General features: G+C 48.7%; 1 protein-coding gene across 1 annotated transcript in view; it reads right to left on the reverse strand.

The window, feature by feature from the left end:
• Nucleotides 1–243: 243 nt before the first annotated feature.
• The window catches only part of HELZ2 (helicase with zinc finger 2), a 30,198-nt gene continuing 16,734 nt past the window's right edge, over nt 244–13,707 (reverse strand). Inside the window, exons 9-20 of the mRNA XM_053958346.1 lie at nt 9,870–13,380; nt 8,956–9,041; nt 8,453–8,584; nt 8,052–8,219; nt 7,692–7,833; nt 7,098–7,214; nt 6,486–6,678; nt 5,619–5,753; nt 5,183–5,401; nt 4,764–4,920; nt 4,091–4,258; nt 244–3,617 (exon numbers count right to left, since the gene is read on the reverse strand). Coding sequence (XP_053814321.1) covers nt 3,493–3,617; nt 4,091–4,258; nt 4,764–4,920; nt 5,183–5,401; nt 5,619–5,753; nt 6,486–6,678; nt 7,098–7,214; nt 7,692–7,833; nt 8,052–8,219; nt 8,453–8,584; nt 8,956–9,041; nt 9,870–13,380 — 5,153 coding nt within the window. The 3' untranslated portion in view covers nt 244–3,492. The remainder of the gene's footprint in view (nt 3,618–4,090; nt 4,259–4,763; nt 4,921–5,182; nt 5,402–5,618; nt 5,754–6,485; nt 6,679–7,097; nt 7,215–7,691; nt 7,834–8,051; nt 8,220–8,452; nt 8,585–8,955; nt 9,042–9,869; nt 13,381–13,707) is intronic.

Genomic DNA, 13,707 nt, shown 5'->3' on the forward strand with positions numbered 1-13,707 from the left:
GGACACCTCTGAAGCAGAGCACAAGAGACAGAAGCATCTCTACCATCCAGTGCTTTCCGTCCACTGAAGGATGCTCAGTGTCAGCTTCCTCTAATGATGTTTTGGGTTTGTATTGTCCTTCTTCCAAAATATCAGAACTGAATTCTTAAGCTCTTCAAATCACCCACCCAGCCTTATGTCTGTGACTGGCTACTCTCACCCTCTACACCCTGTGCCATACAGCATGACTTCATCCCTCCATAGTGCATGAAAAGATCACTTTAATAAAAAAAAAAAACACCAACCAAAACCCAACAATAAATAATCCCCAAGCCTCCCAACAAACAGGGAAAGGTAATACATCAATATGTAAAAAATTATTTTCTGCCAAAAACCTGCAGTTAATGTTAATTTTCTTTTTTACCATTTGGTTCAGTCCAAACAGAGCTGTCCCCACACAGATTTTAGTCAAACCATCACATAAACAGACCTTTCAGTAATAAAATTTATTATTTAAATAAATTCAAATAATTTTTACAATTATGGCTTAAATATCAAAAAAGGAATGTTGAGATTCATTCTTATGAACAGTCAAAGCAGATAAAAATATTGGTATCCAAAAGGTCATTTGAGGTTTGCTGCGAGTCACAGACATAGAAAAGATAAAAACCTACCCCATTTCAAGTTCCTTAATTCAGACTTCATGACACTTGACATTTCATTTCTATTTTTAAAAATCCCACCGATTTATTGCAGTAAATTGATTGTCCTACACAGTTCTGTCCAAATCCTCAAAAACAGTCCAGCCTGCCTGATGCTGGGCTCACTACTGGCTGCCTGCACAGGTTCCCCTTGTTCAATTTGTGCTCAAGCTCGTGCTGAGAAAATTAAGTTAATGCTGTTGGATGAACTGGCATTTGTGTCCTGCAGCCATGTGCTTTTGTCTTTGACTGTGGAGAACACAGAGCCTGTGACTGGACAGATGCCCTGGGCACCATGCTGCCAGGGTGTTCCTATTAGGATTACCAAAAGTTTGGTATTTTAAGAATATTGCTCAAACATAAAATTCTTTCAAAAGTAAATTCAAAACTCTGCATGCAAATGAAACCAGGCTAATTTGAATTTTTTTTCCTCTATTGATTTCTATGATTCACTCCATGGGGATAAGGACAAGAACATGATACTCAGCTGTCACTACAGTCTATAAGAAGTTTAATTGCACTTTCTGCTATCCCTGACAATTGCATGACCAGCTCTCCAGGAACCCACTGACAGCACCAGCAGCCCAAGGGCCCAGCCTGGCTGTAACTGCTGCTTGGGTGCATTTCCTAATCACCAGTTATAAAATACATCCTCAGAGGAAAAAAAAAAAAAAAACATACATATATGTTGTCTTGCAACACAGAGGTTACCAAGCAAAACATTTCATTCTACCTCCATGGAGTAGAAATAAACACTTTTTTCCCCACTAAGGACAAAGGGAGTTGCTTTATGAGGGCTCCCTCTTGGCCAAACCCCCTCCAAGTGCACTGACTAAGCCACTACATCAAGGGAGAGGCTCCTTGTTTGTGTTACATGTATGAAGTAACCAGCACAAAACCCAGGGGAGAAACTTTTCACTTACAGGAGATAATGAAAATGAGACCCACTGGTTCTAAAGGAATCAAGGTGGCTTTGTTAAATGAAGCTGGTACCGTGCTAAAGTACTTATCACAACAATTCCAGCATTTATTGCAGATCTCCATAGCCTCTTGTAGCTAGATGATTTCATTTCAATAGTCCAAAGAATGATCCACAGACAATCTTATTTTGGAATTGCAATAATATTTGCTAATCAGGCTGGTGCAGGATCTTTTAAGATCCCATGCAGGATGACTTCAAAGAGGAACAATGAATTTTACACCTTACTAGCTTTTATCAAGCATCTTTAGAACCAGCAGGAGATACTTCCTATGGGTTTTTATCCTTCACAGAATTGCCAGCCATATGCCACTTTTATGCTTCAGCAGGACAAGAGCAAGCCTGGGTGGTCTTTGGCATACAGCTCAAACCCCCCAAAGAGAGACTGCAGGAAGGTAGCTTAAACTAGGAAGAGAAGAACAAAACCTCTCCATAGGTTCTGGAGGCAAGTCTAACAGAGAGTCATGAGAAGAAACACACCTTTAAAGTGAGACTTGTACAGACACAATGCTTTCCTATTGCCCTTCCTCCACATGGGAAAGAGCCACGCTGGATTTCAGTTGCAAACAGGACAAAATTCCTCCTGCCATAGTGCTGTGACATCACAGGGATCCACACCACAAGGAAAACTTGTGTGATTGCATCTCAGCTCCATCCCACATGAACACCTAAGGACAGCCAAGCATGTGGTTTGGGGAGAGCCAAGGCAGGCACTTCATACATTCAGAATTGAAATGAGATAAAAGACACCCTCCCTCAAAACTGTCATGCTTCCAAAAGCAGCTCCATGATTTTCAGAGGGCACCATTCACCACAATACATCTCTACCAGCCACATGTCACTGGGTGAAAGCAGCCTCTCTGGTGAACCACAGCTTCCAGCTCACAAGCAGTTTGGCTACAGAAAATATAAAAATACATTATACACATACACTCCTTCACTGCTCTTAAAAACTCAGGCCATAAGGCTGTGAAACAAATTCACAGAGTTAAAAGTTAATAAATTAAAAGCAGCTTTAAAAAAAGTGGGGTAGGAAAGGGAGAGGGGATCAACAGGAGATTTCAAATAAAATTCTGAACAGTTTAAAATGGGCTGACAAATCCCAACGTTTCCTAGTAGGAGAGGTCCCCGCTTTTTGTTGCCTTTATGCTGGTGAGGACAACCTCCTTCATACAAAGAACACATAAATCTATTTACAAAATCACCTTGGCCTTGCCACTGTGATATTTACACGCTCAGAGAACATCATTTTGGCTAGACAAAGAGTGGTGCATGCATCTCTCCTTGCTTTCCTCCTTCACTTAAGAAAAAAAAAAAGTAAAAAGTGAGAAGTCTTAAAAATATCCTGTCCTTGGATTTAAAATGAGAGGCAGTACTCAGAAGCTTTGGTCCTCCATGGCAAACAGCATCTTGCTGCGCTGCTCCACTGCGTGCAGTCGTTCCACCCCGATGAACAGACTGAGCATTTGATCCCCAAAGTGCAACCCTGACAGCGGGAGTAAATATTTGGTCCCCCCAAACTGCAGCTGCAGTAGGATGAGGATTCTGCTGAGCAACTTACAGTTACAAAAATAGTATCATCATCAGTAAAGTCACATGCCCATCATCTATCTCCAATGCCTTTTTGGTTTGCTAGAATTGAAAGTTCCTGCCCAAGATTGCACTGATTAAAAACACCTCAAGATGCTGAAGCAGACGCTGAAGCTGAGTTGTCACAGTGCAGGAAGCTCCCAGATCCCCCGCTGCATTTGGCTCCGTAGGTCATTGAATAATGGAAAGATTTGGTCCTTCCCAAGGCACACATAATGCAGTTCAGGCAGAGAGGGCCCATCCTCACCGGGAGCGGGCTGGGGTCCTCCGGACACGGATCTCCTGGGCTGCAGTGCAGCTGTTGTGGCGGTAGTAGTGCTGGACCAGTCTCTTCCACAAAGGGTTGCACTCCAGGAGGTACCGGTTCCCTGTGGGCAGCAGGATGGGGACAGCAGGTTAGTGGCTAGAAGAGGCTTGGCTGGTACCATTTTTGTCTATAACCTCTAGCTAAGTGGGCTGGGTCACTTGCAGGGACATATCTGTGAAATCCCAGCTCCCTTTTCCATGCTGTCATATCTGTGAGCAGCTTCCCTACACATCACAGCCTACACCAGTGTGATTAGGAGCAAAATGAGCAGGCAGATTTTTGTTAGGACAGAGTTCTAGCATGAAAGCAACAGAAACAACGTGGTTCAAAACAAAGGCTGAGAAAAACTAACTATACTTGCTGTATTCAAGCTATGAATGATCCCTGCTTTGCCCAGATTCCCCAGTTTCAAAACCCCAGACTAAAGGGCAGAAGAATAAACCAGGATCACTGGTTGTACTAGTTTGGATCACCATCCCTTTATCCGAGAATCCCATTCCTCTGAAGGCTTGTGCATGGTCCACAGATACCAACCTATGATGCAGAGTCCTTCCTGAGCTCGTGTGATGCCAACATTGACCTGGTTTGGGTCAGTAATAAACCCCAGGTATTTCTTCTGCCAGCTCTTTGTGGGCCTCCTGTCGATCTCAGACCGGGGGCAGGAGCGTACAGTTGACAGGATCACATATTTCCATTCACTTCCTAGAAAGTGGAAACAAACCAGATTTTCTTAGAAGGAAGCATCTGGCCATTTCTCTACCCCACAGGACACTCATTTCTCTACTGCCACCCTCTGGGTTTCTCCAGCTTTGGAGGCCTTTGGACTCCTGGTCATTGCTTTCCAAAGAGAACAAAAGTCTTCTGGCAGTTCTCTAACACCCTTTTCAGATACAGAAGCACAGAATCACAGAATAGTTTTGTTTGGAAGGGACATTTTGTGTTCCAACTTCCCTGACATGGGCAGGGAACCTTTCATTAGAAATCTTCCACTAGAGATCCTTCACCTTCCTGCCTTCAGCAGCCTCACCCTGCCCAAGCACTCCAGAGGCTTCCAAAGGATTTATTATAATCACAAATCACCCAGAAATCTGGTCTTCCATGGCTGAAATGACCCTGGGGTAGGGCTTGCTCGAAGACTGTATCTGTGAGCAGCTCCTCAGGAAGGCAGGAGGGGACAGACCCAACCCTCCCCCTCCTGTCCCCTCACCTTGACTCTTCATGATGGTGCAGACGGTCACCCCGCGGATGCCCTCTCTCTGCAGGCTCTTGTTGATCTCGGACACCTGGGCGCTGTAGGGGCTCAGGATGGCGATGCTGTCCGGCCGGATGGTGCCATCTAGTGTCAGCTGCTTGGCTATCCTCACCTGGAGAGACCGGCGTCCTGCTCACCTGGGAGCGGGGCTGGAGGGAAGAGCCCCCCAGCACCCCTCCACAGGCCAGCGATGGCGCCTGCCTCACGATCACCTTCTCCTGCACCTGCCTCTGCCCAGGGGCGTCCTGGTGTGCTCCAGACCCGGGAGGCACTAAGCAGACACTGCTGATCTTTATGTCTTTATCATCCCTCCACAATTCCAGCGCAACGCCCTCCCTTCTGCATCCCCAGCAATTCCCCAGGCCCCTGCTTACCGCCTGTGCCACTTCCTCCAGGTTAGCTTTGGAGTTCTCGTTTCCTTCCTCAGTAGAAATCATGAGGGAGTGCTCCTTCCCTTCCACATGCCCAAAGATGATGGGGCAGCAGTTGTTATCTCTGTGGTGGAGCACGCTGGATTTCCGAGCAAGCTGAGGACATGTTCTCAGCCGCCTTTCATAGAACTCCTGGGATGGGAACTCGCAAATACTCTTGTGCTGGCAGAGAAAAGGGAGGAAACAAAACCCAATGAACTTCTCAGCCTGCAGCATCTTTCTGGGCAGGCTTCAGCACAATGCCATACTGCTGGAGCTGGCACTGGCATATTCCTAGATATTATCCTGTGTCTAGGAAGGGGAGGCACTAGTGGAGACTATCTGATGCTTAAGGCAACCTCGGTTTTCTGGAGAGAGGACAAGCCACTGGGGGGCTCACCATGCGGTACTGCGTGTCCAGCATCCACGCCTGCTCCTGGTAGCGCTCAAAGAGAGACGTCTCCATGCCAAGAGTCTTGCAGACATCATTGTTAACCACCGGCCGCAGCTGCTTGTGATCCCCCAGCAAAACAACCTGGAAGGAAGAGCAGACACCTCAGCTGCGAGGTGGTGGCACTGCAAAGGCTCTTTGAAAGGTTATTTGCACATTTTATTTATGTTACACTTAGAGCAACCTCAGCCAAAGACCACATTGGACATGACATAAAGATCCTGTCCTAGATAATGTTTCCATCTGATGGGAGGAACACAAAGAACCATAGAATTCTAGAGTCACAGAATAGTTTGGGTTGGAAGGAACCTTAAAGCTCATCTTGTTCCACCCCCTGCCATGGGCAGTGACACGTTCCACTATCCCAGGTTGCCCCAAGTCCCATCCAACCTGGCCTTGAACATTTCCAAGGATGGGGCAGCCACAGCTTCTCTGGGCAACCTGTTCCAGTGCCTCACCATCCTCACAGGGAAGAATTTTTTCCTAATAGCCAATGTAACTGTCACTCCATGCCCCTGTCCAAGGTCACTCTCCATTGTTCTTGGAGCCCCTTTAGGCACTGTAAGGGGCTCTAAGGTCTCCCTGGACCACTCTCTTCTCCAGGCTGAACAGCCCTAACTGTGTCTGTGCTTCTTGTCATGTTAATACTTTGTACCTGAGCCAGAATACTTTTTCGGTGGCAGCAATACCCACCCCATAAAGAAGCACAAACCTTAAAATCCTAACAGGTCTTGTAAGAGCTCCATGGTAAGGGATGGAAAAGGTTTGAAAGCCCTGAGCAGCTGTCTCAGAGACACATCTTTGGCAGGGACATACCTTATCAGCACGCTGGTGGCAGACCAAGGGGATGAGGGTCTCGGGCTCTGTGGACATGGCACACTCGTCGATGATTATCTGCTTGACATTGAGGTGCTCCAGGGCGCTGGCAGACGAGACAGAGCAGGTGCACAGGATGACATCGTGACACGCCAGCTGATACGAACGACCTTGTGTCAACCAACCTTTGTACCTTTGTACAGAAAACACCAAGTTATGCATAAGGGAAACACCTCCAGATTTCTCACACGAGAAACAGGCAGAGGCTGTGCTTTCCCAAAGGATTATGGCTTCACCTCCCTCCCCAGGATGAGCTGGTGCTCCCAGAAAAGGGCTTTGGATGGACACTGTAGGAAATGTACTTTGTCCTGAACTCAGCAGGGCAGGGGGTCCAGGTGAAGGATTCAAGGGTCACACAGGCAGAATAGGAATTTTGGTCCAGATGGACAACAGCACCAGTGCAAAGGTAATTCTGAGGCTCTGTGGTGTACCTGTAACCTCAAGCTCATAACTTTTTATCATTATTCTGAACACACAGTTTATTAATCTGTGCTTCAGAGGTGGCACACAGCCAAAGTCAGCCATGTCTCACCAGGGTCTCTTCCTACTCACTCCTTTATTTCTTCTTCTGTGATCTCCTCTCCATTCCTCACCCGAGCGTCAAAGTGACAGATCTTCTGCCAGAAGGGGCTGGGCGCCCGCCGGATGCGATGGTGCAGGATTATTTCACTGAATAAAGAGTCAGTATATAAATATTTTCCTTCAACACTGAGACCTCAGTAATTTCTTCTACAGTGAAGCAGATCACACCACCTGCCTCCATGGAGAAACCCCATTAGCTAAAAAACTCACAGCCAAACTTTCCCATCTTTGTAGACCAAATAATTCAACCTTGAGGACATAAAATACAACTGCTTCCCTTTAGCAGCTGCAAGCAGGAATGAAGTCAGAGACATTCAGGGCTCTTCCAAAAGGAGATGAAAACATCTAGGGACTTTTCAACCACCTGGATTTCCTGACTAGCTGCCACATTAGAGTGTACACATTCACTTGAAAAAATTCACTATAAATTAATTAGAAAGCAGGTTAATAGTGCTGCTCTGCAGTGGTGGAATGAAACTATTTGCTCTGGTTTGTTCAGTGTCACTGATGCAGAAGCCACTTCTCCCCAGCACCCTAGAAGCCTGCAGGGCCATGTCGTCCTACCTGAGCTCACGTTTTGGCTTTGCATCCCGTAGGGATTTACGGGAGATGTTCCGGTTGCTCCCCGGGTATGGGAATTCCATCGTCTCAATGGCCTCCCCATAAACCCTCAGTGGTTTCAGCGTCTTCATCTTCATCAGCATCTCTGGAGAAGGAGGGCAGGTCTGCTCAGACAGCACCAGGCACTGGTGGTGCTCAGGCCTGTCTCTCCCTGTCCCTCACTCATCATCCCATCTCCACTGGTCCTCGCCCTGCAGTGCAGGGTCTTCTGTAAGGACCAGCTCCACTTTTGGCCCCTCCACACCACATGTTCTCCCTCCCACCAGTGCAAGCCACTTCAAGGGCTTAAAAGATGATAGTTACCAGCAACAACATCAACAGACTTGTTGGATGGGCCACAGTACAAGATGCACTTTCTCTTCTTGTCCTTTTCATCATCCAAGCACGGTGTTTTGTCCTTCTCAACACTATTCTCATTCAGTGTATGGAACCAGTAGACGATGTGAGTTCCAACAACGGTCTTCCCTGTGCCTAGAAAAAAAAGGAATATGCTGAGAACATTTTAACACTCATGCTCTGGATCTGCATCCAGCTGATCAGCCACAAAATAAAATCAAGAATGGAGGGGACTGCCTTGCACAGCTGTGGGTGATGCCAACCCATGCTCCCTTCTCCTGGCTCACCAAGGGTCCTATGGAAAGCAACAGTTCACCTCTCACCTGCCATTCATACCACAGCAGGTGTGTTCTGCTGCCCCCCCTTACCTGGTGGGCCTTGGATGAGCATGAAGGATTTTTTTAGAGCATCCAGAACAGCCTGGTTCTGACTCTTGTTAAGTTTCCAGTTGCTGCCAGGGATATCAAAGGATTTTTGCTGCAGTAATCTGGATGTTGTCACTGTTACAGCAAAGAGACAAGAAAACAAATTTAAAGAAGGTTACTGAGGGCAGCACAGAAGTGATTCAGCAAGAGGGTGCAGCAGGTGCCTGGTGGTCCATTACAAGACCACCAAGAAATAATCCTTGTCCCATGCCAAGATGCTTTGCCCATGAACCATCTCTGTGAGTCCTGGGGATGACAATTTCAGCTGTGCCAGCCACCAGCAGGGCATCCCAAATGACATAGCAGCTCCTCTCATCCCCTTGTCAGGGGAACCTCCTGGTGTGGGAGCATCACCCCTATGGCAAGGGCCCACAGAATCTGCCAGGGCACCTGCCTGGCTAGAGGCAAGTAACCACAAGGTAAGAAAGGTTAATATTTGCACTTACATTTTTGAGGAGGTTCGTGGCCAAGGGCGATGCTTTGAGCAAGGTCAGAGGCATACTTGAGCTTCCAAAGTGCTTTTTCTTTCCGTCTGACAGACAAGGAAAAATAGGAATGAATGGAATGCAGCATAAAATAGCAAAAGTTGTAATACAGCTTTGCTTAACTGCCTTACTTATTCTTTCTCTCTGCTTTGTTGTTGCATTAGCTCCTTCCATAAAGAACTTAAACCACAAATAACTTATTCTGTGCCTCTGCATCGAGGACCATTTCTCAACTGAAGACTGAAGAGCTGAGCCTGCAAAGATGTTGAGAGCAAGCAACACAATTCCTTTCCCAAGTCTATTTTGTTATGGCCCACACCATTTTACTGGATTAGCTTCCAGTGTTTCCTAAAATTCATGATGCAAAAGGAAGCATGTTCTGCTCCGAGAATGCTACAGCACTGGGGGTGCATAGCAGCCTCTGCTGTGTACGAGGAAGGGCAAACTAGTCATCAGCTCTGATTTTAAAAGAGCAAAACTTGCTTTGCAGCAACAACAAAGGGGAATGATTTGGAAATCAGGGAACTCTTCCACTGAGCAAATCCCACTCCAGGGCTTCACTTGGCCTTTTAAAACACATATTGCAGCAACCCAGTAACATAAGAAGCAGGTGCTCAGGGAAATTTCACTACCTTCCCTTATCTCCCCATTCTCAGGGACAACCAGAAGAGCATAAGACCCTCTGGAGAACAGACATGAGGAGTGCTGCCACACCCTCCAAAGACCCATAGCCCAACAGTATGACTAGTCAGAGCAAGGATAAGGGCAGGTTTTTCAGGGGACCAGCCACAGCAGTGAGGAAAGCCCCTGGGGGTGCAGCAGAGGGGTCCTGTGGGAAGCCACGTTAACCAGAGCACACTGCTGAGCCCACTTACATGTCTGGCAGCATCTTTGGAATGAGCTCCACCGTGAACCTCGCAGAAGTCTGTGAGATCTCCACAGGGATGGTCTCCATAGACATATAGTGGATGTAAAAATTCATAGTCTGATGACCAGACCTGTCCGACTTCTTGTCATCGTTGAACTCCTCCGTGACCCCATGAGCCACCCAGGTGTAGGTATCGGGATCAACCACAAGTTTGTTTTCTGATTTGCTGTTGCCAAGCAAAGACAAGTTCTGGAGGCCATGGCTAAGGCATTCCTCATCACTCTGAGGGTTCTTGGGAAGCTTCAGCCCACCTAAACGAATGCACAGATAACAGTGGAAGAAATCCACTTCAATGGAGCAGTCCTCCAACCACTTCTTGTTCAGCACAAAGCTCCCTTGCAGCTGTCCTTTGCTTGTCCTTTGCTTTGCCCACTTTATTTTAATATCACGGAGGACAATTGAGTCATTCTCGGCCACGGCACATGACGCAGACTCCATGGCACTCATGGGCACCCACACCTTGTTGTACTCCGTCGTGTTCTTGTACCTGTCCTTGGACTGCAGCGTGGCATAGGCTGAGAAGCAGTCGATTGGCTTCTCCATGTGCTGCAGGCAGACGTCAAACCCTGGTGTCACACACCACAGCTGCACAAAGGGCACCAGGAAGCCGCGGCTGACGTCGGTGGTGAGCTGGAACCACAGCGCGTCACCGGCGCTCAGCTCCAGGGACAGCTCCATGTAGTGGGAGCAGGAGCTTTTCCGCACCCAGCCTATGTTCCGGTGGTACAGCTCCTTGCTCTGCTGCAGGAGGGACGCGGCCCTGTCAAACTCCTCGTTCCTGATGGCCGTCAGCACCTCTTGCCACGTCTGGGTGCGGAAGAGGGTGACACTCTTGTCACAGAGGGGTCCTTCCCGCAGGCTCTGCTCCTTTGTCTCTGCGGAATACATCCTCCTCTTCCAGGTCAGCCTGATGCTGCTCCGCTGCTGGATGAACACAGGCTGCTCTATCAGCTGAAGGGACCTGTAGCTAATTCTCTGCGGATCCGGAAGACTCTCGTTGTTCAGGGGAAACAGGGCTTTAAAAAACCTGCTCATCTCTTCGATATCCACCACAAAGGCAATCTTCTGCAGGACTTGGTCCTTCAGCTGGCTGGCCATCTGCAGGGAGTGGGCTCTCTTCTCATACGTCATTGCCTGGCTATTCTTCCTGTTGAAGTCGTGACAGAGAAACTCAATGTCATCCGCAGAATAGATGAGGGGCTTCTTGCAGAGCACAGAATGAAGGTGCCGCTGCACCACGACATCCACGTACCGGCGGATGGGAGAGGAGGCCCAGGTGTAGGAGTCAACGTGCAGGGAGTAATGGCCTGCCTTCGACTGGACAGTGGAGTTGGAGCGACAGAAGTAGGAGCGGCTGAGCAGTCTCCTGAACTCCAGGGCCACGGGAGCCAGCTTTGGGTGGATGTCATCAGTGACAACGAGGTCGAGCATCTTCTGGAAGTCACGGGCATTAGCAGCTGACTGCAGGTGCTCCCAGATGGGGCCCAGAAGACTGAATTCCACATTTTTAGGGGACTCTTGACCAGGAAGCATTTCTCCAAGGTGATGCAAGAGATGAATGGACAAAGGAATGAGGTGGCTGTACTTGTTTCTCATGTGTGACAGCTGTCCAAGACTTGGCTCACACTGACACCGGAGAGGAGTGATGTTTCTGGTCACCTCCTGGTTGGTGAGGAACTCGGCCACGAAACTATTGAACATGATCATTAACTCTTCTATCATCTGATGGGACCCCCTGTTACCTGGGGAACTTTCCTCATCCAGCCGTTCATAGAAACAGTCTTCCTGCAGCCGAAACTTCCGATGGATCCTGGAGAAATGATAAGCCACAGCTATGCAGTCCTCCAGGGTATCAAAACGAAGGGCCTTTGCTGTTCCCCTGTAGCAGTTCTTAATGCAGAGTTCTGCCTCTTCGTAGGACAGCTGCCTGTCCGAGCGGATCACAGAGATAGTGAAGATTCCCTTTAACATCTGATCAGTCTCCTTCTCTACGGTGACAAACAAGGAGATCACCCGTCGATCTTTCTGTGGGAGGAGGCTGCAGACATCTTGGCTGATTTTGGGTGGGAACATGCACAGAGGCTCCTGCTTGGGAGCATAGAAGGTGACACCCCGCTTCTTTGCTTCCAGGTCCAAGGCACTGCCTTTGGGAATTATGCCAGCCACATCTGCAATGTGGATCCCAATCTCATAGTGACGCCCAAGATCTCTAACGCTGATGGCATCGTCCAAATCCCTGGCACCTTGGGGGTCAATAGTGAAGGTCATATAATTCCGACAGTCCTTCCGAGTTTCCTTGGTGAGGTTTATGCTGCTGTTGGAGGTGTATTTGGCTGACTCTCTGGTGACAGCAGCTGGATATTTTTTCTCCAAACCGTACTCCAAGGCGAGGATCTTTAAGCCTTCTTCCAAAGTCAATGCTGCCTGCAGGATCTCTGTTACTATCCCCAAAGGGTAATAAAAGCCTTCCCGCCAGGAGATGACCTGGACACAGAAGAACTGGCACTTCCTTGTCTCCTGGCTGATCTTCTCACAGCTGACCACTCTGTACTTCCCATTGACAAACTTGCGGATGGGAATGACATTGGGTTTCTCCTTCAGCCCCGGGACGAATATTTTGGTGACAGTGGGATCGATGGGTATCATCACCCGGGGATCAAACTCATCCATCATGCAGATGAAGGTCGGTTCTCTCTCGGCACGCTTCAGGATGCCCACCACCCTCCCCTGTGGGTGGTGGCTGCTGCTGTCACCTCTGCTGTTCTCCAAGATTTCCACTAGCACCTCATCCCCAGTGAAGGCTGTCCCACAGTTAACTCTGCCTTTGATCTGGATATTCATGGCAGGAGAGTCATTGAGGGTGAAGGCAGAAGCTCTGTCAAACCCCTCTTTGACCAGCTCACACCTCTTGTACATTTGGGGGTGCATGTGCAGGTACTGCTGCATCATCTGAGAAGAGAAGCTGACATACTCCCACTTGTCTTTCCACTGGTTTGAAGCCTCAGCCTTCACATTCAGCAGCCCTTCGTCAGACACTGTCACCAGCATGTTCTTGCTTTCATCTAAGAGCTCCTGGAGGATGGGATCATCGGGATTCATGCTCTCACCCTCAGAGCTCAAGGAGTCTGTGTCGCTGTCCTCCTTGTCCCCCTCCAGGCTCCTGCTCCAGCTCTCCTTGTCACACGCAGCCTGTTTGATCTGAGCCATTGTCAGGCTCTCCGGGAAGATGCTCCCCTTGTCGATGCACTGCTGGATGAACCGTTTCCACACCTTGCTGCACTGGCCATGGGAGCACAAGGCCACGGCGTCCCCCACCACAACCACCAGTGACTGAGCCCGGGTCATGATGGTGTTGAGCACTCTGGCCTCGTTGAAGAACTCGAGGTGGTGGGAGGCTGAGACGCGCAGGCTCTCGCTGGTGTGGACTGTGCTGATGATTATGACCCGAAACTCACGCCCTGCACCAGAGGGGACAAGGGAAAAAATCACTCATGAGAACCCAGCAGGGAAGACTGTGCCTGGCTGCCACCTGTCTACACTGTGTCACCTGGCCATGGACTGATGTAACCCCGCTTGGCTGAAACGTGGGGGTCACCCAGTGTGAGTAAAGCAGCTCTTGGGGATCGTGAGATCCTCTGTGCACGAACCAGGGTGGACATCACAAGGCACCATCACCCACACACCAGGGAGGGAAGGACAGCTTGGAGATGGAATAAAGGCAGAGCCCTGGACCAGTGCAGCCATGAGCACTCATAGTGTAGCCCAGCATGCCCAGTGCCACCAGC

Source organism: Vidua chalybeata, chromosome 17 (assembly GCF_026979565.1).
Source record: "Vidua chalybeata isolate OUT-0048 chromosome 17, bVidCha1 merged haplotype, whole genome shotgun sequence".
NCBI classification, from domain to species: Eukaryota; Metazoa; Chordata; class Aves; order Passeriformes; family Viduidae; genus Vidua; species Vidua chalybeata.